This window comes from Tachysurus vachellii, chromosome 12, assembly GCF_030014155.1.
Source record: "Tachysurus vachellii isolate PV-2020 chromosome 12, HZAU_Pvac_v1, whole genome shotgun sequence".
Classification (NCBI taxonomy): Eukaryota; Metazoa; Chordata; class Actinopteri; order Siluriformes; family Bagridae; genus Tachysurus; species Tachysurus vachellii.
Window position 1 is genome coordinate 13,046,304 of NC_083471.1, and position 26,042 is coordinate 13,072,345.

Consider the following 26,042-nt stretch of genomic DNA (forward strand, 5'->3'; position numbering starts at 1 on the left):
TCATGGGCAGTGTAATAAATAACTACATTCAAGAAATAAAGGCTTTTGATATGCTCAAGCTTAATAAGCAAGGAATGTGTTCATATCCAAGTGATGGCAAGTGCTGTTTGGCTAAACACCCGGACTCACTAAATGCCTGCAAATGGCATTTAGAGATGTGCTGCTGTGACATGGTGGTTAAAAATAACAGCTTTGCTGTGCACAACAAATTTTCAATTTACTATTGGTGGTGAATGGGGTATGGGCCCTCCAGCTGAGAGTATGTGTGATTAAAATGTATCATTTATGCAGATTTGTGCTGCAAAGCTTGGTTTTGTAATAAAATAAACTCCCCACTATTCCACTGTTTCTGTTCCAAAAGCTTTTTACTTTAATTATTCCTGACACTAATCCCTTGCTTTGCACTGCTGCTAAACTCCATAAAGGTTAGTTTACTAGTTTGGATGTCCATCAAATTGCGGACGCCCCTTGAAACAAGAAGTAATGCACTTGTATATCCACACACGGCCACCCAAAAGCACCCTCGCTGTAGAGGTGAATATTCTTATTATGTTTTAGTTATTTGGACTGCAAATAGAGCCAACATATTTCCTCTTAATGGACAAGTGCTAAATATACAATTTTATCTCCTGACTCAATTCTAATCAGTCAGCTAATTTGTTTGGTGTCTCAAAATTTCTGTGTTAAAAATTTAGGAAGCTTACATAACGGTTTAGCACTGTGCAAATATTTTGGTTCTGTAATGCATGGTATTAAAATAAACTCTACAAATCAACCCATTTTATGATACAAATCATTTCTAATGTACAATTCTGCTGTCAGACTTATTGCAGGTGCTGCGGAATAAAGTGATTGAGCTTCAAGATGGCTGGTTAACAGGTTTTTTTTTTTTTAATAAAGTGTAGTCATTTTTGTTTAACAATGAATGTTTGCTGTTCGAAGGAAATTTGAGCAATCCTATCTGGTCCTGGAGTTACAAAAAATCTGCACCGTCTTAGTGAATTCCTTTTTGATAACTAGTTCTATGCAAAAGAGTGTATTATGGCTTCTGAGGCCAGAGTATAACATGTGCGTTCCATACCCAAGTCATTGTTAACCTTGAAAAAAATCCTACCTGAAACTGCTCTGTTGAGTATTGGTACATCCTTTAATAGCATAATTTGAAACACAGATGTATTGTTTGGCACATTTTGCACTGATTACTTTATTTACTTTATATTAATAGGCTAGGCTACATTAAGGCTACATGACTGAAAAAAAGCAGTTCAAAATGTTTTTGCACAGTGCAAAATGCTAGAAGCTTCTATTCTTTAGAAGCAATATACAGACACCAAACACTGCTAATTGCCCAACATTTTGGCCTAAATCTCATTTTTGCTTTAATTCTTGGTTTATTCTCCCATAAGAGATCTTTAACTCTTTAAAATGAAAAAGGCTAAAAAGGTCAGCAAAGAAAAGTTGCAGAGATCTGTTTGCACAACTTCATGAGCATCATGCTAATCCTAATGGCCAACATTTTTGATTAATATCTGCATGAAGTAGACACTGAATGATGAACCTATCCACAGTGAACATTAGAGCATCTGAGATAATTAACAAAGGTGACTTAGTGTGAGTACAATCATCAGGCAGATATGTATGTGTCTGCTTTCAGTAGCTGGAATACTCACACATCCACTATATGATAAAATAAAATCCAAAAAGCATTTGTCCCACTGAATCACTGACTCGCTGAAACAAGTAGTCTTATGTGACTACATGAATCATATGATTCATAATTCAGACTTTGATGCTTAACCCATTTTCTTCTTCAAAAAAACAAAAACAAATAAAACTTCTCTTTTGCCCCCTCTATCAGTCTCTTGGCCCCATTTTTTAACATACTTTTCTGCTATCATTTCCTTTCTCAGTCTTTTTACTGACTCTTGATTCTCTACTGACCCTCTGTCTATCAACCATTTTCTTCATCTGTCCTTTTTTTGCGCAGCTCACTTTTTTCCCCCATTCTGTCCTACCCTCTGTCCTCCTCTTTCATTGTTTGGGAGGTGGATGAGGAGTTAGAACGAGGGATGTAGTCTCTGCCCTTCATTTCCTGACCCCACTCTCTGTGGCTGGACTCCTGGAGGCCTCGGCCAGTCGTCTCTATGGGTAAAGCACATGAGGCCACAGCGGCAAGGAGGCAGCAGCAACAGTATACTGACAGAGTCAGATACACTGACCACTCCAACATCACCTGAACACACACACACAGTCTCTTAACACAGCCACTTTTTCATTAGTCAGTTTTGCAGATTATCATATTTTAAGATGGACAGATGGTGTTGCTTGATTTAGGAATGGGGCTCTTTAAATGCCCTTTTAAGCATTATAATCACACATTTTATAATTAATTCAAGGCAGTAAATTTCATGTGTTAACTTTTACATTTCAAAAATTGCATTTTACATTTAAAAAATGTTATGCTAACTATTATTGATATCCATTCCTCAGACACTTAGGATCTGTCATCTGACACCAGAATAAGAGATCGTATTAGGGCACCTGAGCCACGAAGGGTGTGATGAGAGCCCCAACACGGGCCATGCCACTGCTTGTGCCCAGACCTAGAGCTCGAGTCGCTGTCGGATATACCTATGGAGAGAGAGAGAGAGAGAGAGAGAGAGAGAGAGTAGAATATTTAAACTATGTAATAAGTAGTAAACTGCAGTATCGATGTATAGTATTTTATATTTCCAAATACACAAACTGTGTGTGTGAAGATTTGGGAAGAAAAAAAATCTGCATGAAAAAAAAGGATAAAGATTTCACCAAAATGTGTTTTTTTACTGATTTATTTTATTTATTTATTTTTTTATTTACTTTAAACCAAGTTGAATTCTATAGTAAAAAGGCAGTTAAAAAGTAAGGTGCTTACAGTAATTGCAGTTTGTAATTTTAGTGTTTGTAAATCAGAAACCAGCTGTCAAAATGTCAGTAACACAGAGAATGCTGAATTTATTGGTCATTATTTTCCCTAAAAAGAGCAAAGAGTAAACAGTTCAACCAACGTACTGTATATCTTGGATATTGAGACCTGGCTGAGAATTCACCCTTCCCTCCCAAAATACAAACCTATAAAATTCCTTGCAGCCATGCTCCAAAATCTAGTGAACAACCTTCACAGAATTATGACTTATAACAGCAAAATGGGGAACCATTGTTGGAACAAGAACAAGAAATAGTCAGGTATCCACATACCTTTGGCCATATAGAGTACAATAAATACATTTCGAGGATTTAGGAAGCAAAAAGGAACAAACTCTGAATTTGTGAGGTTTAAGTGCTACACATTTACACAATTACAATAAATTGATAGAATCTGCAGTTATAAAAGCCAAACTGCACCCTTATTAACCAATATCCATCCCATTTACAGCAGAGCTGAATGACCTCAGTTCATAGTTTAACATCAGAATAAAGCTCAGTAAAATGTTATTGAAGTTTGATAAAGGAAAGAGTGTGCAATATGTATGTGACAAAGTACCTCAGGTGTGTAAACGTAAGCTGCCTGGAAACCTCCAGCAATAAACGCCCTCGCAATAAAGATGAGCACTGTTAAAGACGTCCTGAAAAATGCGTGCACACACACAGAGAATACAAAGCAGAACTCTTTTACAGAACGGCTTTGAGCTGTTGGCACAGTTATACATATATGTGTAATTAGAATAAACATTAAAAATCATTTTAAAATCATTTAAAAATGGTCAGCTTTAGAAATCTAAAAACATTGTAACTTGCTATACTAAAACTAAAATCTTAACTGCTAACATTTCAGTCCAAACCATAAGAATGTGAGAATAAGCTGTCAATGATCCCACTATTGGGTGTCACCCTGAAGAAGATGGGTTCCTTTGGAATCTGGTTCCTCTCAAGCTTCTCTCATCATCATCATCTCAGGCAGTTTTATTAAAATCTATATCTTGCAAAGCTGCTATGTAACAATGCTAAAAGTATATAAAATGTAACTGAATTAGGAAAAAAAAATTTAAACCCTCAGACAGAGGCCACATCTCTTTCACTAGTCATGACACGTTTTGATGCCTTGAATGCATTAATTGTAAATAGCATTTGAGAAACTTTGACCGTCATCCAACTTTTTAAAAAATCCTATATCCTACAAACACAGTTAGCATTTACATTAACATATACAGCCAAAACATTCAAAATTATAATTCACAATATAAGGATCAGCTGAGTAGGAAGAACAGAAAGATAAAAAGAAATAAAAAATTAATCTTATCTACCTGCCCACACAGGCATAGAGTGGCACGATGCAGAGTGAAAAGACGAAGAAACACAGCGCCATGGTCTTTCTCCTCCCCAGCCTATCGATCGCCCACAGAGTCACCAGAAGACCTGAGAGATGTTAACAATGAATGAATCTCCTTCAGTGCTATGTGCACATGACAGTAATATGAGGTTGTGATTTGCTTTTACAGCTGGAGATACTGGTACAGAAAATTTATCTGAATCTTGATATTTATCTGACCAACAAGAATAGTGAATTCCAGAGTGAAATGGTATAAGCCACGAGACTGACTGTATATAATATTGGAATGGATTATTGCCTCTATGATGAGAATCTTTAAGAAAGAAATGATTACAGGGCCATAAATTCCAGCGGTATTTTCCCAAATTTACCTGGAAATTCTGAAAGCGTTGTCCACAGCAGGTCTTTGTAATCATCTGTGTTTAGGTACTTGCACTCCAAATTACAGCTTGGCTCTGTTTTACTGCCGTTAGTCCCTAGGGGTGTGGGTGGGGGGGTGTTTGAATTAATTTAAAAACTTTTATTTTGCTTGATCTGGATTGTTAAGAGCTGAAGAACAATCCTCAACAATGTGTATGAACATTTATGAACGCGGGACTCACGTCCACATGCACCTCCCTCCTGGAAAAGCTCTGTGGTAAGCAGCACAAGGCCATAGTAGGAGAATGCATTAGAGAACCTGAAACAAAGAACAGTTTAAGCTGAAACATTACAACTACATATTCAAATCTACAAACCAAACAATTCTATTGTCAGTGGGGTGTACAATTTTCAGTCAATAACAGGAATTTTCAGCTTTCTGTACTCTAATTACAGTTGTGTTACAATGTGTGTAATGCGTCTCACACCAAATGAACCAGAGAAGAACTGTAGTCCAACGGAAATGAGGCAAGAAGAGATCTTTAATCTTCCCTCTTTCCTCCTGATGAGGAGATAAAGAGAAAAACTCACAAACATCTGCCATACAAAGGGTAAGGACATGTAAATAACTGGCATAAACAAAAAAAAAAGATAAAATATTCTCATGAGAGCAGACTTACTTTTAAACCAAATTTCAGAATAGAATACAACAACAGTATAGAATTAGTAGATCATGGTGGAAGCATAGTATTAATTGTGACAGACCAATGTATAATATAATAAATTAGAATAATTATGACACAGAATTATAGAAATGAAAATAATTGAATAGAATAGAGTCACTTTTTTGCTACCTGCCGTGCCACTATGAGTTTGCCCAGTGGCATGGGGACTTTGTTCTCTTTAGCGATGCGTTTGAGCGTGTTCAGAGCTTTCTCCTGGTTTCCAGACAGAACATCATAGCGAGCACTCTCAGGCAGCCACTAAGATCACACACACACAAAATAAGGTGTCTGCTTATTGCTTATTAAGGTGTCTAAATCTGATGGTGTGTGGTTTGTTTTGCGAGTCTGCAGCAGAACATACAAAGCAGAGGATGGCAAAGATGAAGAGTGGGATTGTGGACAGAGCGAGTAGCCAACGCCATCCCAGTGTCGGCATGACCAAGATCGCCAGCAGCACCTCAAATACTGTGCCCAGAGCCCAGAACACCTAAACACACATTCACACATATACAGGTAAACACTACAAAAAAGATCCACCAGCCTGAGCCATCAATATTTAAGACATCAATTAATAGTAATTGCTATGTATTAGGTGTATTCCTGTTTTATCATTTAAATTTATAAAACTAGATTATAGTTTTCATATAAGATTTTTTTCTGCTAATAAATTTGAATGGGACATAAAATATACAGTGGGGGAAATAATTATTTGAACTCTAAGGTCAGACTGGCTTGGCCACTTCAGGATCTTAATGTTCTCGTTTGTTTCCTTGTCATGCTGGAAGACCAATCTTCAGTGTTCTGGCTGAGACCAGGTTCTTATCCAAGATTCTATGGTACATGGCCCCGTTCATAAGTCCCTGAATGAGGTGAAGTCTTCCTGTACCCTTAGCAAAGAAACAGCCCTAAAGCAGAATGTTTCCACCTCCATGTCTGACAGTGGGGGTGGTGTTCTTGGAGTCATATTCAGCATATCTCTGCCTACAAATATGGCAAATCAAGTTGATGCCAAAGAGCTCAGATCTGGTCTCATCTGACATCCCATTTCTGAAGCCTTTTCTGAAACATTCAGGTTTTCACTGGCAAACTTCAGACAGGCCTGTAAAAGTGTCTTATAAAGCAAGGGGATCTCAATCTCAATCCACAATGGTGATGGTTGTTACCAATGGTTTTCTTGGTGACTGTGGTCCCAGCTCCCTTGAGACCATTAACAAGCTTCTCTTATGTAATTCTGAGCTGATCCCTCACCTTCTCAGAATCATGAGGTGAGATCTTGCTTGGAGCTCCAGAGTGAGGGTGATTGGCTTACCTTGAATTTCTTACATTTTCGAATTATTGTGTGCCTCTTTCTCAGCCCATTCCAGCCTTGTACAGGTCTACAATCTTGTTCCTGATGTTCTTTGACAGCTCTTTGGTTTTGCCCATGGTAGTAGAGAAGTTTGAATAGAAGAGATTGATTCTGTGACGGGTGTCTTTTATACACATAGTGAATTGAGATTGGGAGTACTTTCCTAAAGGGACCGGCCTAATTTGTGTGCCTTGCCGGTCTGTGGGGGTCAGAATTCTTGCTGGTTGGTAGGGGATCAAATACTTACTTGATCAAATATAATTTAGAACCCTTCTTTAATGTTTTTATTTATTTATTTTTTTGTTAAAATAAAACTAGCATAAAAATTCTAGACCGTAATTTTTTTGTAAGGTGGTAAACCTACAAAATCAGCAGGGGATCAAATAATTATTTCCACTGTGTGCATAAAGACAATATAAAATGATACCTCAATGAGCAGAATGCAGGTTGCTCTGGAGCGCATTGGCAGAAACTCTGCATACAGTGTCACTCTGGGAAAAAAAGAAAGAAAAAATAAATCATGATGTTGTAAATAAACTGCACTGCAAAGGTACCAATTGTTGTAGATAAGATCAAAATGTTTTCATATATTTCCTTTTCTACAAAGAGGTCCTCCTTATTACATGTTTAATTTTATAAAGTGTACAAGTGTTTGAAATTTTTTTAATCAGTTTGAAATTTTGATTAAAAATAAATAAAGAGTAAAAAACACGTTAATGTTAGGAATGAAGTTAATAATAGTTCATTTTTTATAGTATAAATAAAAAGATGATTATTTAAATGTCCGATACGCAGTATTTACTACCAGAGGGAAACAGAAACAGAAGCACTAAATGCATAACAAACATAAAATCGTATAATAAATTAAAGATATTGAAAGACAATAACAAATTATGTTTCAAAAGGAAATTCAGATAGAGTTCAGTTTCAGGTATAATGAGGGATTGATCCCAATATTATACCTGATCAATTTGCCGCCATTTTTATACATTATTGAACATATCAACAATTATAGTTCCATTTATTGTTGACTGCAAACAAGTTCCTGGTTATATTTTGTGTTATAGCCGCTAGAAACAGTCCTTCACCAATCTCTCTCATTCCTTTTTACAATGTTCATAATCAAAAATATTTTCTGTGGTAAAATATTAGTAGAAAATACAGACAGAACACAATAACAACAATTTATGCTGAGATTTTACAATTTCATGTGAAAGTACTTACTACAATACCAATAACACCCTATTTGTGTGTGTGTATATATATATATACGTATATATACAGTGATGCCTCGAGATAAGAGTTTAATTTGTTCCGTGACCTTGCTCGTATCTCAAATTGCTCGTATCTCAAAACAATTTTCCTCGTTTAAATAAATTGAAATCCCATTAATCCGTTCCAGCTCGCAAAATTCCACTCCAGTTGTTTTGTTTATGTGTTTTGAATAGGAAAAATGTACAGTACCTGTATTTATAAATGACAAATATTGTATAAAAACATACAGTAATAAAAGAGAAAGTTAAAAAAATAAACTGGTTTTACTTTACGGAAGATGCGCACGGAGGTTGAGGGAGGAGTAAACAGGCGGAGGAGTTAGGAGGAATTACACTTTCACTGTTGTTCACTTACTCGCTACTGTACACTCTTAATGCTACTTTACACTTAAATGGAACTTAACTAAACTTCACTAAAATTAACGAACTTAAATCAAGCATCGCGTTAGTTCTGGCAGGCCATGTCGTCAAGCGTGCATCAGCTGTTAATCAGCTGTCCACGACACGCACAATCCAGTTACGACATCCATATTACCCGATAATTTAAATTCCCATTCATAGAGCTGCTCTAGCGCTTCGCTGCTGCCGCGATCTAAACTCCCTCCTCCAACCCTGACTCCACCATGTGTTCATTGTACCAGTTTACGTCATAAATCTTCACATATTTTTCTCTCTCTCCCTCTCTCTCTAATTATTTAATTATTTATTTATCAATTCATTCATTTATTACTTTCCAAAAATGTGTAAGCCAGCATATCTAATACTAAGCATGATTAGTGGTTCTGTTATACGGGGGTTTATTCTATTTTCTAGTCGCTGCTCTCCGCGCTCTGACCACGCATGCGCACGGACGGGCGCGTGGATTCTTGCCCAGAATAGAACCATACCGCCAACACTGTATGCATATAATCTAATAAATTCTCTTTTGACAAAGTGGTCCTGACAGAACTGAAATTCTCTTAACTTAACTGAACTTAATTGCTACAATTTTTACAATCTTTACATTAATTTTGCTTAATTTTCTTCATCGCTTTTCTCTTCACTTGTTTTTGCTTTTTTTTCACTCTTTCCTCACTAACATTTGCCGGTCGTTTTAATAAAAACCTGTCCGGTCGGCATATCAGATGCGGTGTAGTGGCACAAGTTAAATTTTTTTAACGGATCCAACGCTCAAAACGGATCTGAAAATTACGGTCGGCACCTCATGCAGCGCCTTTGCGACTCTCCATATTTGGAAATGAATGTCTTCCATTTTATCGACCGTCGTTTGTCATGTGCAGTGGAAAGGCGGCTTTAACCGAGTGAGATGTGGGAAGCTGAGGCGGGGAAACAGAGCACACGTGGTTGTTGGGGATCTTTGTTTCGGCGGCGGCAGCTCGGATGCTTGTATCTCAAAAATTTGCTCGTATCTCAAGCCAAAAATTTGGTATACATATATATATATATATATATATATATATATATATATATATATATATATATATATATATATATAGAGAGAGAGAGAGAGAGAGGGAGAAGAGAGAGAGAGAGAGAGAAAAGAGAGAGAGAGAGAGAACATGTACTATAAACCTGTGACTTGCTTTACAGCTGAAGCTACAGTACAGTCAGAGCTGCTATTAAAACATATTTTCTGATGAATGGACAGTGCTGAATAGACAATGGCCTGATGAATGGACAGTGCTTTTCAGAAAACAGTTTTGCTCTAAATTTGGTCATTTTGCCAATTCTCACTCATGAGCTACTTCTACTATCACACATAGATCAACCAGATGGGTTAAATTAAGGGTTAGCATGTGCTTCCTCTGAAATACATAAAGCCAGTCACTGCATTACAACAATCCTGTAAATATGGTGTCCTGACTGTGATGTAAACTTACGACTGAGGAGCTCCTCCAATACCAAAACCAACCAGAGCTCGGAGAAACAAAATCCAGCCATAAATAGGGGCAAATGCACTGAGGATTCCATAGAATAGAGTCCACAGAACACTCATCTTCAGACCCTGAAACACACAGACATGCATACATAGGCATAATTTATGAAAATTGTATTTAATTAGACTCTATTGCAGGTCTCTTGTTCCTCAATCCAGAAAAACACTCAAGTCAGTCAAGATTGCACACTCACATAAACCGCATACTGTTACTAGCAAAGACAATACAGTTAACCAAGTAATTACCAAATACCTCCTCCACATTTGGTCTTTATAAATGGTGTTTGTACATATACACATGTTCTCTAACAAACTCAGGAACAGGGGAATTTACTGTATATTGAGACACATTAATTGCACACAGGTCAACTCTCTTCAGGTAATTATGTACCTAATGATGATAAATGGTTGCAGCAGAACCAATTTATGGATTTCATAGCGACAAAGGCGAATGCTTGTGAAATCAATTAAAAAATGCTTAAATCTATATTTATTTCATAATGGCATATAAGTCAAGAGTCAAGTCAAAAAGCTTTTATAGTCATTTCAACCATATATACAGTAATTGGCAGAGTACATAGTGAAATTAAACAGTTTCTTCAGGACCATGGTGCTACATAGAACAAAAGAGGGGAACATAAGACAGCACCGAGCTACATAAAACAGAGATAAGCTCAAGTAAGTCCATAAGTTAGGGCAGTGGTGGCTCAAGCATGTTTACTTTGACCACATAACAGCTAGGCTGCCAAGCAGGTTGTGACCAACTGTGAAACTGTCCTTCCAGATTTCAGGTCTATGTTAAATTATGACAATGCATAAAATAAATAAAGGCAAGAAGTAATAAAAAACAAAACAATCCAATATAATTTTGACCCAAGACCAGTTGATGCTGATCATTTAAAATTTAGAATTTGTCAATTGTTACTCACTGTTTTTCTCCCATACTTGTCAGATATGTTCCCCCATAACGAAGAGCTGATCATCATGCCAATGAACACCACCTACACCAGAGAAAGAGAGATAAAAATAGTGAACAAAAAGACTGACACATACACAAGACAAAAAGAAAGTCTCTAAAGGGATTAGGAGAGAAACAAAGGAAATGTAGCAAAAACTGAGAAATAATGAAAGAAAATGTATGTGTGAAAATAAAATAAAGTAAAAGAACATACAGAAAGAGCAAAGATGAGGGAGGAATATAGGAAATAAACAAAAGAAATACAGAAGATGAAGAGGCTATAAAATGTCAGAAAAAAGATTCCTTTTCCAACTATTATGTTGAATTGCAACAGTACTGGTTTCGCTCTACATGAAACTACAAAAAAGAAAAGAAAGAATAAAAATAAAAAGTAAAAAAAATAAAAAAAATCTCCCCAAACCATGTGGAATAATGTGTTATGGTCTGATGAAACCAAAGTTTAACTTTTTGCCCATAAAAAACACAGCACATCATTAAAAGAACACCATCCCCATACTGAAACATGGAGGTAGCAGCATCATGCTTCAAGGCTACTTTTCTTCAGCTGGACATAGCTTAAAACAATAAAGAATTGCACAGGATACCAGTCAATATTGGCAGAAAAAGCTTCTGTTAAAGCATTTAAGATGAAGAGAAATTTCACTTTCACAAGATGAAGGTTTTGGAATGGCCCAGCCAGAGGCCAGATCTAAATCAAATAGAAAATCTGTCTGGTGACGTGAAGAGGGCTATGCACAGGAGATACCCAAACAATTTGACAGTTAACATGCTTTTGAGGGAAGAATGGCAAAACAGTCAAGATATGCCAAAGTGATCAAAATTTACCCAAAAAAGATTGAATGTTGTGATAAAATCTGAAGGTGTTTCAATTAAGTATTGATTTAGATTTGTGCACACTTAAGAAAAATGTACACTAACCTGGTTGCATATGTTTTTTTCCTTATAAAAATCACTTTGTTTTTTTACTTTAATATATTTTGCAATTTCACATTAAAGGTGGAAAAAGTTCTGACATGATCACCCCGTCAAAAAAACATGCCATTTCAACAGGGATGTGTAGACTTTTTATATTTATTGAAGATAACAAAACACCACATCACCGAAGTAAGCAGAGCCACCTCCCAGTTGGGGAGCCTCCATTCACAGTGTAGCTGAGGAGCCAAGATACTGAGTATCATCATCTCCATGGCATCTGCCATCTACAGATAAAAAAAAACAACAAAAAAACAAACACGCAACACAAACACTTGCAGATGCTGTGGGTGAAAATTACAGATAATCAGCAGGATTACTAAATATGCAAACCATCTCGTCTGGCACTGACAACCATGTCACAGACATCCCTGAGGAGATATTTCTCATTCTGATTGATGTGAATATTAACAGCTGTTGAAATGTATCTGCATGACTATATGCTGCTGCACCATAACTGGCTTTTTGCCTAATGACATGAAGGAATTGGGATACAAATGTTTCTATTAAAGCTGTACATTCTAAACTTAGATCTATTTACAATTCCACCACTCAGCAGGCCTGCATTACCACCTTCACTGGAGGTCCAGAAAATACTCACCACCATGATTATGTATTATGTGTTAAATGAACTGACAAAGGGGGGCATGGTGGCTTAGTGGTTAGCACGTTCGCCTCACACCTCCAGGGTCGGGGTTCTATTCCTGCCTCCACCTTGTGTGTGTGGAGTTTGCATGTTCTCCCCGTGCCTCGGGGGTTTCCTCCTGGTGCTCCGGTTTCCTCCCCCGGTCCAAAGACATGCATGGTAGGTTGATTGGCATCTCTGGAAAATTGTCCCTAGTGTGTGATTGCGTGAGTGTGTGTGTGTGTGTGCCCTGCGATGGGTTCGCACTCCGTCCAGGGTGTATCCTGCCTTGATGCCCAATGACGTCTGAGATAGGCACAGGCTCCCCGTGACCCGAGGTAGTTCAGATAAGCGGTAGAAAATGAATGAATGAACTGACAAATAAAATCATAACTACACTGTGACAGGGATACTATTGCAATATTATTTTTACCCTTGACCTTACAGAAGTGTCAAACTAGAGGAGTGAATTAATATCGATAGCAGTCCAATAAATTATAACAAAATAGGGGAATAGGAAATGCCACTGTTGTAGTGGGGTGTATGGTGAAAATGTTTCACTAGGTGAAACGAGGTATGGCTTTTGCAAATACTACTTTGATTTGTGTTTTTATGAATAAAATGAACATTTTAAACTGCAACCACTGTACAGAACCAGTTGGTCAACAGTCTGCTATAATAACACAAGCTGCAAACAAAAAATTCACCATGAACAACTCGCATATTAACATTTAACATATAGAAAAAGTGGCATCAAATGGCTATAATTATTATAAATTCTCAGTGTAAACTTTCATATCAGTTTCTTTTCACTTTTTTTTTTTTTCCTTTTTTTACCCACAAGATGCTTACTGCAGTTTATGGTAGTATGCTAGTAGATCATTAACTGTGCCATATAGCTGGACTGTATTTTGGAACCATGAGTCCAACAAAGTGTTCATTACATTTCAATTTCTTATTAATTTGACAAACATAATTGGAAGGCACCAACAGTGAAACCTGGTTAGTATCCTTTTTGCTTGTAATCGTTTGTCCTCCGTGACATCAGCACAGCATGCAACCACTAACTTAACCAAGAACAGCACCAGCTTGTAATTGCTAAAAAATAGATATTTCATTCCAAATATATTTAATGAGATTCTGTGTAGGGTTTTTGCTTTAAAACACTCTCAGAATTTACAGGACGCATAAAAAATGGTCAAGAAAGCCAACCTTACCCAGGAAAGGCCTGTGAGGACAGAAAGCTTCCACTGAAATTGACCAAAGCCGATGGCCTCCACAGCATCTTCCACCATGAAGGTATCTACAGCCAGATGGAGAGATAATCAGTAAGCCTACATCCAGAAGTATGAAACAATTGTCTGTTGAAATGTTTATATTGCCTTCAATCTTCTATTGAGTTCAATCTTCATCTTTTGATATGGACAATTGGACAATTTACGTTGTGTAATTCATATTGTTTGATTAAAACACTTGTCCTTATCTTCAAAAACACTTATGTCAAACCTTGTGTTCAGACTCTAAGCATGACAATCTGACATCAACCCACAGAATCCTTTTATCTACATACACTTTAAACTTTAGCCTTGTAGCTTTAGTATAAAACTTCAGACACCAAACATATCTTAAATGATTAATATTAACTAGCTGATTACATTTGGATGAGCACATATTCCCATCTGAGAGATTATTAGTCTTCTTTCTATTTAAACTATCGTTATAAACAACAATCTTTGTCAGCAACTTCAGTGATTATATTTAAGATAAACAGAACCTTCTTATTGAGTTTGTTTTTGTCATTTGCTCCTATGGCTCTGATTTGCTGAGGTCCCCTGATTATTATTAGCACCTGTGGGGTGTTTCACTCACCTGTGTCTTGTTTGCTTATAACCACTTATTTACACCTTTGTTTCTTTTTGGGAGGACTTGAATGTGTGAATCGTGTCTTAATCGTGTTCCCTTGTGAGCTTATCTGTTACTCTTGATATTAGTCCTACTGATAATGCTGATCCTGTACTGTGACAGTTTATACTGCTGTAGATGGTTCTATATGGATAACCTACAAATGAACACTTACCAAAGACCAAGTATCACCCATGCATCAATTCATAATCTCACTTGAAGATTGTAGAGTTGTACTTAAGAACTTCTGGTGTAATCATAAAGACTGAATAGACTGAAGTCATCTCAGTAGTCTATTTTACAGTTTGAATGCTTTTATATCAAACATGTTTTTGGCAGTGTTTCTCTTTACTCTTACTGAGTTCTCTCAAGGTTTCTTCCTCATATCATGTCACAAAGTTTTTTCTTGCCAAAGTCACCTTTGGGATGTTAATTACAGCTTTTAAACTACATCTGGATTTCTTTAAAGCTGCTTTGTGTCAGATGTACAAATATTTTCCACAACGTTTGCATATTGAGCTGTGAGCATATTGTACTATGTGACTGGTGGGGCAGTTGTGTATTGTGTGCTTATAACAAGACTACTTTAAGTATAAAATGAGTACAAAAAAAACAGAAAAATTAGAAATAGGTTTCTATAGAAATCTTATGAGAAATACATAATTATAAACACAGAAATGGGGTTTAATTTGTGTTCTTTAATATATAATAGGAGAGGTGTACCATCAGTAGGGTTGGCAAACTCTTGTGGTACTGGAGCTCCATCAGACAGAGCCACAGATCCTGTATCAGTGTTTACGCTTTCGACCTGTACCATCTGATCCCTCGTTCCACACTCATATTCTGAATATGTGCTATCGCCAGTACGCCGAAACTTCACCACACTGCAGGAGAGATTAAGAGACAGAGAGACATATAACTGTTTATTTATAACTTATAACATAACTGACCATTTGTTTAACCTTTAAACAAATGGTCATATTTATTTTCAGGTCAGGTATGTTTGCACAAATTTGACTCACTTGTGTAATGGTGTTTGGTTCAGTAACTCTGGGATTTTGTCACTATTTAGAAAGAATTACTGCAGTGTTCAGTGGCTGATGAGTCATTGCTCCACAGGCAGAATTGAGCTGACCGGACAAAATATAATTCTAAAAAAGTCCTGTTTCATTGGCCATGAGTATCCTGTCTGATCAAACTGTGTTCTAACTTTAAAAACCTGTTCATTTCAATCAATCAATCAATCAAAATTTATTTGTATAGCACTTTCAACACCATAACAATGGACCAAATTGCTTTACATGGTAAAAATCATTATATAAGTCATAAAATGTATAATCATAAAACACATCAAACTAACAATAAAATAAAAGTACAAAAAATACCATACAAAGTAACTCGGGAAAACATACCAATCATAAGCAAAAGCCTTAGAAAAAAGGAAAGTCTTCAATTGTCCTTTAAATCTACCCAAAGAGGGAGCCGATTTCAAATACAACGGTAGCCTGTTCCATAACACAGGAGCTGCCACGGTAAATGCACACTCCTCTGCACATCTCCACTCCTCCTCAACTGTGTTTGCGGAACAGACAACAACATATGATCATTTACTCTCAAAGACCGAGAAGTTTTGTATGGGCTCAACATAGCTTTGATGTAGTCAGGAGCCTGTTGATGTAAGGCCTTATACACAATTATCAGGACCTTATATTCTATCCTATATAACACTGGAAGCCAGTGTAAAGAAATTAACACAGGTGTTACTTGATCTCTCTTCTTAGTGCCAGTTAAAAGCCTAGCAGCTGTATTTTGAACATACTGAAGGAGAGCTATGAGAGATGCATTCAAACCCAGGTACTGTATAGGGCATTACAATAGTCCAATCTCGTAGAAATAAAAGATTCTATTCTAAACAACAGATTATAAATCTTTTCTGGAAAGAATAGATTTCAGCTTGAACAACTTCCTTAACTGATAAAAGGATGATTTCACAACAGCATTTACTTGTCGGTCAAAGCAAATTTCTGTGTCAAAAATGACACCCAGGTTCCTAACATAACCATTTATGCTGGGAGCAAAATTGTCACTCACAAACAGATTTCCCGTAGACTGTTTGTTTCCAAAAACCATAATCTCAGTTTTATTCTCATTTATTTGCAGAAAATTCCTCGCAAACCATACCTCCACTTCATTTAAGCATATGTTGAAGCTGTCCCATGCAGCACGCTTGTCCAAAGAAAAATATAATTGCAAATCATCTGCATAGATGTGGTAATTAATATTGTGGCGTCTAAAAAGATAAAAATTTATATCAAGAGCAAACTGCCAAAGATATATGAAGTAAAGAACCACACATGGTTTGTGCCATTATATTAAACTTATCAGTGCCATATTGTATGATGTGGCCCATTACAAATTGTTTATGGTACCACTGAAAAGCATTAACTCTAAATGCAGGACACAGGGACTCTGTCCATAAATGCTATATAAATGTCTCCTTACAGAAAACTTCACCATGTTAATAATTACCTTTTTTTTTATCTTTAAGAACATTATCCATACAAGTTACAGTGAATTAGATTCTACTAAAGAAATCATGATTAGAATCATCAAATAATACAATCCTGTGGTTTGTCTTGCAGTTGAAACTATTGTCAGAGGTGGTCTTACAGTAAAATTATCAACACTTTCTAAACAATTAGAGTACAACATTCTCCAATAATACCTCACACATAATGGGAAAAATACTTCCACGTTGACAACTGATAGCCACAACCCCAAACTGTTCATTAAGACAAGTTTCTCATGAACTTCAATACACAATTTTCTATTGTATTTTCATTGATGAGATATCTAGCTTGAGAGAATGAGGGGGAGGAAGTGCAATAAAGTACCAAGTCAGAGGGGAAGAGATGTTTGAAGAAGGAGAGGTAGAAAGCCAAAGAAGAGAAAAATTGTAGAGAAGAGATAGAAAATAAAATGAAGAAGTGAGAAATAGAGGGAGAGAGGTGGATAGAAAATAAAATAGACACAAGAAATATAAGACAAACAGGAACCAAGATAAGAGCAAGCGGTGAAAAGATTTTCATAGAGCAAGATTTTCATAGAGTGAAAATAACAGGCCATCAGAGAAGAAAGAGAACAGAACAGAAATAGAGAACAACTTAACTTGACACAACATAAAACATTGCGGCACATGCATGGGCATGGGACTTAAAAATCTTGAATATTTTTGGAAAAACACATATATTGGACTATGAATTTGTTGGGCCAAATATGACACTAATGCTTAAGAGCCACCTTTATTCCAGATACCAGAAGAATCCAGACAGAACCTGGTCCATCCAGGGCCAGATCTCTGCAGCATTGGAGAGCATACATCAGGACTATCATCAGAGATTTCAATGGCTTCAACTGACATAATGACATGATGACATAAGGGCAATGGACAATGAGATGCTGTGATAACATGAATAGAGAATAGAAAGTCCACTGTGACTGCTATCTTCATGATCATTTACCAAGATATCTTTCTTGTCTAATTTGTGTGTGATTGAATATCAACTGTTAACAAATAGCAAATTGTGTGTGATTGACTGAATATAGGTTCTCACAATAGACCATTTTATTTCAATAACCTGAGATGGGAAAGAGAGACTGGGGACTAGGAGGCACATTGCAGAAGCTGTATTGCCTACTCTACCACCTCATTTAGTGCACCTCCCCATGTGTTTGCACTGGGATATTCACACGTTTCATGATGCTTGACATTGTCTTGTTTCTTCCTACACATATCCAATATCCACTATCCAGTGCCTGCACTTTTGACAACAGTGGCACTTATCTTTAGAAATTATCCAGCTTTTGCCCTGAGTTTGTTGACTACTTGCCAGAGCACTGTTTCACAGCATATATGTGCAATTTGTCAGTGGAGTCTCTATCAAAAATGCACAGATGTGCCAAGTAAGCTTTAAAACAGATAACTCTCTATGCAAGTCATGATTTACACCAGCTCACTGACAAACATTAGCCAAAAATCTAATCAATTCCATGCAACAGTAATATTTCTGCAAAATGCTAAGTATACTATTCAATTGACTCATTCTTATTGCGGTGACAAACAACTTTACACCAGAACTCAGTGGAACCTGTTTTTACTCAAAGTCCATTTTCCAAAAAAATATTCTCTCCACTATGCTGGCTCTGTGAGTTTAAATTTGCACAGTTTTGCCTTTTTCCTTCAAGCACAGCATATCTAACATCTGCCATAACCCTTTTAATTGAACATTTTCAAAAGTGCAGGGAGACAACCTCCTTGGGAATACTTAACCATACAATCCTGATTGTTTTTTTTTTTTTTTTGCAACAATTTAAACCATCCTAATCAAAAACTTCACTAAAGACATTAAAACCAGAATACTGATTCATTTTTAAATACAAACATCCACATTTCACATATCATCTCCCCTCATGTCAGAGATATTGGGGTCCAAAAACCAGTCAATATCCGATTTGTGGCTAAGTGGTTAGCACGTTCACCTCACACCTCCAGGGTTGGGGGTTTGATTCCCGCCTCCGCCTTGTGTGTGTGGAGTTTGCATGTTCTCCCTGTGCCTCAGGGGTTTCCTTCGGGTACTTCGGTTTCCTCCCCCGGTCCAAAGAAACGCATGGTAGGTTGATTGGCATCTCTGGAAAAATTGTCCGTTGTGTGTGATTGCGTGAGTGAATGAGAGTGTGTGTGTGCCCTGCGATGGGTTGGCACTCCGTCCAGGGTGTATCCTGCCTTGATGCCCGATGACGCCTGAGATAGGCACATTCTCCCTGTGACCCAAGATTGCTTGGGGGTTTGGATGAAGCGGTAGAGAATGAATGAATGAAATATGTATATAGAAAGAGAAAGACAGCCTGGGTTTTATTTACTGTAACTCTGCACTGTGAAGTGTGAGGAAAATGCTGAGCACTGATCTGAGAGCTGTTAAACAAAGCGAGCGTACTGAGAACTGCCGGTGATCCTAATTACTGTAATCACACCTCTCAGACTTATCACGTACACATAAAGGGCACATGCAGAGACAGGCAGTGTAATTAAGCAGAAGCCTTCATTTAGTAGCTCTAAAACAAAAGCATCTATCACCATCGATCTGAATACAGCACAGAATGAGACTAGTGAAAGAAACAGAGCACACCAGTATACTACATTCCTATTGTACTTTGTCTCAGGCTAATTTCTATTAATATCTAAAATATCTTAAAAATTATGGGAAGGGCTTCATTTTGGGGCAGCAGTGTGGTTCTGACTTAATATTGAAGGTGATTACATTTTTTGCTGATATAGCCAGAACAGATGATTGAAGGGGGTTGGGGGTTTCTCCCCATACTTCAGGGATTTCCTCCCAGAGTGCAAAAACATGTTTAGGGTTAATTGCCATTTCTAAATTGTCCACAGTGTGTGAATGGGTGAGCGAGAGTGTTTGTGCCCTGTGATGAGTCCCCAAGGATTAATTTCCAGGTCCCTTGTCACACTGTGTAAGATATGAAGTTCAGAAAATAGACTGGTTTAAAATAGGCTGGTATAATGGGATTACTTTTTCAAACTTGTTTTACAAAATGTTTTTTCCCCTGTCTGATGCAAACAGATGCATCAAATGCAGCTTTTCTATATACCAAGCCTGCTATTCAGAAGAGACCTGGCATGATTAAAGGCTTAAAAATCAATTTACAGTCACTATCAATTTCTTTTTTAGAAAACACATTAACTTATTAAAAGGTTCCAGAGATTAAGAATTGTGTGTTAAGACTTACTTTCTGAGGTCAATGCAGGTTTTAGATCTTAGGTAGGTCAGATAAAAGGTAATTACATGAATCCATTTTAGTTGTCATGTAAAAGTGTATCTACAACTTGGAGAATCTTGCCAGGTCAGATTACAGAATATTCTATTATATATTACATCAATCATTTGTTTGGAAAAAAACAAATGTTATGTGCTATCAATGTGTTGGGCCACTACCAGCTTCAGTGCTCCCTGACATCGATTGTACAAGTCTCTGAAAGTAGACAAATGAACACCTGTTCTTACAAAGGATTTTCAGTGAACAGCATTGTCTAACTTCACCCCACTTATTGAAGGTTCACATGTTTTACCTATAATAAACTGGTCAACCCTGGGCTCTGAGGCTTCAGTCCATTGTCCAAAAAATATATGCATTTACATGTATTTGCTTTAATAAACTGCCCCTAAGCATGAATTAGGGTATGAATGTGTATGTTGTTTGTTGAATGAATGTATACATGTAGCCCTGCAGTGAATTGGTGTCCCATTTGGTGTGATTTGTGCCCAGTTTTAACAGGACATGCTTCACTACATCCACTACAACCCTGGCCAGCATAAAGCATGTAAAGTGAGTGAGTGTTAGTGATAAATTCTCTCCTAATGTTTTGATTGAACACACTTAGAACTAAATGTTAGGAGCAGTATGACTTTGTTAAATGGTTTGTGATTAATAACTGAATTGCTTTAAAAAGCATATAATATTTTGTAGTAAGGTTGTAGGAAAACTAGTTGCAAAATGGATTTGAACACTAATGAGTACTGTAAAAACACTGGATTGATCAGCTGAAAAATAATTATAGGTTGGTTAAAGACACTTTTTTTCATATATATCTTTGGCCATCTCAACTGCGTTTTTGCATATACAACAAAATAACAAGAAGTCAGTGAGTGGAGGGACAGACTTGGTGAAGAAGCTTGATGGTCACTTGTCTTAAGGTCTTAAGATACAACTTGGTAGTAGGCTTTATTCCATTTTTTACATTTTCATTTCAAAGAAGATTCAATACAGATCAGACATTGCCACATGTAATAAACTAAATAGCTTTAGATATGTGGACACCTGACCAACACCACCATACAGTATGTCATCCTTTCCAAAACTGTTGCCACAAAGTAATAAGAACACAATTGTCTAGAATATCTGTGTATGCTGTAGCCTTAAGATTTCCCTAAAATTATTTTTGGAATACTTTGACTGCATATCAGACCCAAAATAATAAATATTGTCATCCCCACAGCCACATTCCAAAATCTAGAGAAAAGCCTTTCCTAAAGATTGGAGGTTGTTATATCAGTAAGAGGGAGATAAAATCCAAATTTGGTTAAAGGAAAAAAACAGAATAGTTAGCAGCCATCTTGCTATTTACAAAGCACACACATGCACTTCTCCCATTGTTCTGAAAAAATGAAAGCAAAAAATATATGAATTATACAATTAATCAGGGTTAATGCTAAAGTCAAGCTACACCAATACTTTTGAATTAACTGTTATAATAACAATAATTGGGGGGCACGGTGGCTTAGTGGTTAGCACGTTCGCCTCACACCTCCAGGGTCGGGGTTCGATTCCTGCCTCCGCCTTGTGTGTGTGGAGTTTGCATGTTCTCCCCGTGCCTCGGGGGTTTCCTCCGGGTACTTTGGTTTCCTCCCCCGGTCCAAAGACATGCATGGTAGGTTGATTGGCATCTCTGGAAAATTGTCCCTAGTGTGTGATTGCATGAGTGAATGAGAGTGTGTGTGTGCCCTGCGATGGGTTGGCACTCCGTCCAGGGTGTATCCTGCCTTGATGCCCAATGACGCCTGAGATAGGCACAGGCTCCCCGTGACCCGAGGTAGTTCGGATAAGCGGTAGAAAATGAATGAATGAATAACAATAATTTATTGGTCAAACACACTAAGATTGTTGGATGGTTTAGACTGTTTCCTGCCTGAACACCAGGGGGGCATTCTATCAAGCTCTGTTTATGTCTTGTGCCATATGTTTTTGTTTTTGTTTTGTGCTCATGTGTGATTTGCCTTGCCTGATCCCTAATCCATTTCCACCTCTACACACCTTTTCCTTGTGTCTAAATTATTGTCCTCCCTATATACCTGTTGTCTTGTGCTTGTTGCTTGTTGTGCCTCCAGGTTTCTGTTTTTGAAAACTTGCCTAGTCATCCCTAGTGTTTTCCATGTGTTTGTATTTTTCATGTTTTTCTTACTTTTATTTTACTATACCTCTTTCATGTTATCCCTGCATTTGGGTCACACGGATTTTGCTCCATGTAGATACCAGATCCATGACAGAAGCTCTCAGCCCTTTACAGACCCAGCGGGATAGCCTCAAGCCTGGCACCTAACGATTTTTGGAGAAACTATTCTGGACTGATCTTTCTAGGGTTTTTTGGAACCTATCTGGATTTTGGATTACTTTTGTTTCAGTTGACTTCACTCTTCATCTGTTCTTCCACACGTCCTGTTTCCCATGGAAGAAGCCACCTCACTTCTTGCCTGCAAATGATGTCACCAGCCTTATTTGCTTGTTTGTTTCCTCAGAGCCTTGCTACATCGTTCTGCATCTATTCCTGCGGGAGGCGGGGCTTTGCTTCCTGCTTTCTCGTGGAGGACGCTGCCTCACTTTATGTTGCAGGCCTGATCTAACCTTTTGCTTGGCTGTGGATGACTTCGGCTATTCTGTTCTGTTAATGCCTTGTCCCATGTGTCTTTTTGTTTTGTGCTAACGTATGTTTGTCCTGCCCGATCCATAATCTGTTCCTGCCTCTGCACACCTGTTCCTTGTGTCTCAATGATTGTCCTCGCTATAAACACACCTGTTGTCTTGTCTTTGTTGTGTTATAAACACACCTGTTGTCTTGTCTTCGTTTTGTTATGCCTAGTCTGCATTTGGGTCTGATTCCACTCAGTCGAGATACCCAATCCTTGACAAAGATACTGGTAATGAATTTAATTTCTTTGTGTTTTTCATCAATAATACATTTTACAAATATTTTAAATTATTTTCAATAAACTGTGTATTCAGTTTCTCCCAGCCTTCTTACCTAGCGTAAATTCAAGGATCATCCTGAAAAGTATCCTGCTCTTTGGTTATTTACTTGAATCTTACTGCATTGTTGATCCCTAGGAATAGAGACTACAGGCTTTAGTGCTTGCTGATGGACCTGCTAATACTACTGAGAGCTATAGGCAGATTTGAGACTTACCAAAAGCATTTGTTTTCTCACACTCAAAATTAAACACATCAGCTTTAAGCACAGCTTTGTGATTACAAAACATCTTCAGATCGATAATAATAATTTATGACTGTTGTGTGGCTGATGGTCCAGGTACTTAAAGGAAATATTTTATTTTGTCAAGAAGTTCAGATTTTTAGATTTCAGTTGCAGATTTTCAGATCAGTGACCACACACTGCATATTACCTTTTGTAATGACCTGAGATGCTGAGTATCTTATCTGCCATATTGGTGATCTGACCACAAAATGCCCTACCCCTTCTAGGTCAGATAGCATCTGGACACCATGTCAATGTCACAGTTTGAGAGCAGAAATGGTACAATAGCTTCAGCAATATTTTCATTCCTCACTGTTTCATGTAGGAGGCTCTCACTGCATCCAAATGATCTTCATTGCCTGAACACTAAAATTTCTTCTTAACTAGCATTCTTCTTAGCATTGTGGGGAAGTGTGAAAAGGTTTAATTTAGTAGACAGTGTTTGGGGTTAATGAATGAAATATAAGAGTATTCAGTCAGGCATGACATGTTTGTTGTGTGAAATGTGATTCTTCATTCAACTATCAAGTACTGGAAGAATCAAAGATTTTGCTTGGTACTGTAAATCTGGACAAAACTAAAGGCTTTTACAATGGATATAAAAAGTCTAAATACCTCTGTTAAAATAGCAGGTTTTAAATGTAAAAAAATGTTTCTTTACTTAGCAATTGCAATCTGTAAAATAAAGTAAAAATAATAATCATTTTAGGAAAAAATAAATAATTACAAATTAAAATAAAAAAACACTAACATTTAGTTGAGGCATCTTTATATTTTCAACATTTTGTGGTAAGAGTCAATCAGTTTAGCACATCATGACTTAGGTATATTTTGCCATTTATCCTTGAAAAAATATTCAAACTCTCTCAAATCACCTAGGCATCTGCTGTACACAGCCCTCTTCAGATTGCCATCACATGTAGGGAAAAAGTAGTACTTGTTAGAAATGCCTACAATTCGTTTAATGCAGCTTTATGTCCTTTTGACAGCCTCCTTTTACAGTTTTCTCCTGACATTTTTACAGGTGTATGTAGACTTTTATACCATCTGTAGATACATAGTAGAGCAGTTTACAGGCTAATGTAAAGTAAATGTTGACATACCTTGTAGTTTATCTTATGAACATTACAACTGACAGATTTCAAAAGCTTACTTACAATAGAGAAAAATAAAATAATAAAAGATGCCATTTTTAAAAGGATTAAAGTCATCTATGAACTTAATGAAGGTATAAAACATGCATATTTGATGTTGCCTCCCCAGCAACAAAGGAAATATACTGTACAATGAGTTTATTTCTGCACACTATTTGTGTCTTTTTTTAGCTATAATGTTTACAAACATTTACACTCAACTATACATTCAACTGTGAATACAAGAAATATTAATATATCCTCAATTGAGTAGTTAAATTAATAATCCAGGGTAAAGTATTGAGGTGTAATGAGGTGCATTCTCTGGGTCTCTCTGAGTATTACTGGTTCACAGACCTCAGGTATATACCAACATACTAAGCTTAATGCCTTATCAGTTTTTCCACAGATATGTTCTGAAATACTACTGGAGTACTAGTTTAGGAGCGAACTAGCTGGCTAGCTGTCAGTAAGAATATGGGGGCAATAATTTACTGATTGGTTCTGATTACACCCATTAATGAATGCTTGTGTGGCCAAAACAACCTATTTTTATTTTTTTTTTGCTTGACTAGTACAGAAAAGCACAGTTTGTGACACATACAGGCTAGCAACAATCCGACACTGTTTACAGAGCTCTCTCTCTCTCTCTCTCTCTCTCTCTCTCTCTCTCTCTCCCTCTCTCTCTCTCTCTCTCTCTCTCTCTCTCTCTCTCTCTCTCCGACACACACATACACACATCTGCGTGGTTCTGAAGAAATGAAAGCAAACATATATTAACAGAAAACAGCATTAACCATGTTGTACTGAATCATTGACATTAATGGATTCTGTAACCACAGAATTAAAAGAAAACAGAGAATAACTGATAAAAGGGCGAGAAGGCAGTATATCCTGCAGTATGGCCCAGGTTTAAATAAACATAAATGAAAATAAATAAGTGCGCTTTACACTTACGGTAGCTGTCTTAGCTGGAACAGATCATCGTCCATGATGTATATCTCCGCATGTATCTTTCATCTCCGTTACATTGTTGTTGCGCGCCGTGATTTCAGCACCGCGGACAGCAAACGGCTACAGACACACACACACACACACACACACACAGAGAGAGAGCCTGCTGGGGGCGGACCGGTGGATGGGCCGATTGTTGTCTTAGTCGAAGCAGCTCGAAAGCTCGAAAGAAAAACTACGGATGTTTATTACTTCCCCGAGTACGTTTTTTATATACGTCTATAATAAATCTAGCCAATTACGATGTATGCACATTAAAACAAAACAAAAAAGTTTAGACTGTTCAGGCAATATGCCAGGACACCTATAGAAAAAAGTCCAATCAGATTACTTCTTGGGCGGGACAAACCACAGTGTAAATATAA

At 37.2% G+C, this 26,042-nt stretch overlaps 1 protein-coding gene across 2 annotated transcripts; it reads right to left on the reverse strand.

Moving 5' to 3' along the window:
- Positions 1-149: 149 nt before the first annotated feature.
- svopa (SV2 related protein a) lies at positions 150-25,747 on the reverse strand. Of its 2 annotated transcripts, XM_060884217.1 has the most exons (16): positions 25,621-25,747; positions 15,154-15,314; positions 13,746-13,831; positions 12,032-12,130; positions 10,882-10,953; positions 9,897-10,021; positions 7,170-7,233; positions 5,756-5,881; positions 5,524-5,652; positions 5,158-5,231; positions 4,912-4,988; positions 4,681-4,785; positions 4,284-4,395; positions 3,524-3,605; positions 2,542-2,631; positions 150-2,233 (listed from the first exon to the last, which is right to left on the reverse strand). In XM_060884217.1, the coding sequence occupies exons 1-16, from the start codon at positions 25,653-25,655 to the stop codon at positions 2,012-2,014; spliced, it is 1,659 nt and encodes a 552-aa protein (XP_060740200.1). In that variant the 5' UTR covers positions 25,656-25,747; the 3' UTR covers positions 150-2,011. The 2 variants fall into 2 exon arrangements, with proteins under 2 accessions (XP_060740200.1, XP_060740201.1); XM_060884218.1 differs by lacking the exons at positions 15,154-15,314; positions 25,621-25,747 and adding an exon at positions 14,303-14,333.
- Positions 25,748-26,042: the final 295 nt, after the last annotated feature.

What these genes read in the sequence shown, in the direction of transcription:
- svopa (XM_060884217.1), bottom strand. Translation starts at nt 25,655, where the DNA reads ATGGACGATGATCTGTTCCAGCTAAGACAGCTACC. An exon ending in CCTGCATTCTGCTCATTGAG is followed by an intron (nt 5,882 to 7,169) that starts GTATCATTTTAT and finishes ATGTGTGTTTAG; the next exon opens with GTGTTCTGGGCTCTGGGCAC. An exon ending in CTCTATGCCTGTGTGGGCAG is followed by an intron (nt 3,606 to 4,283) that starts GTAGATAAGATT and finishes CGCATTTTTCAG; the next exon opens with GACGTCTTTAACAGTGCTCA.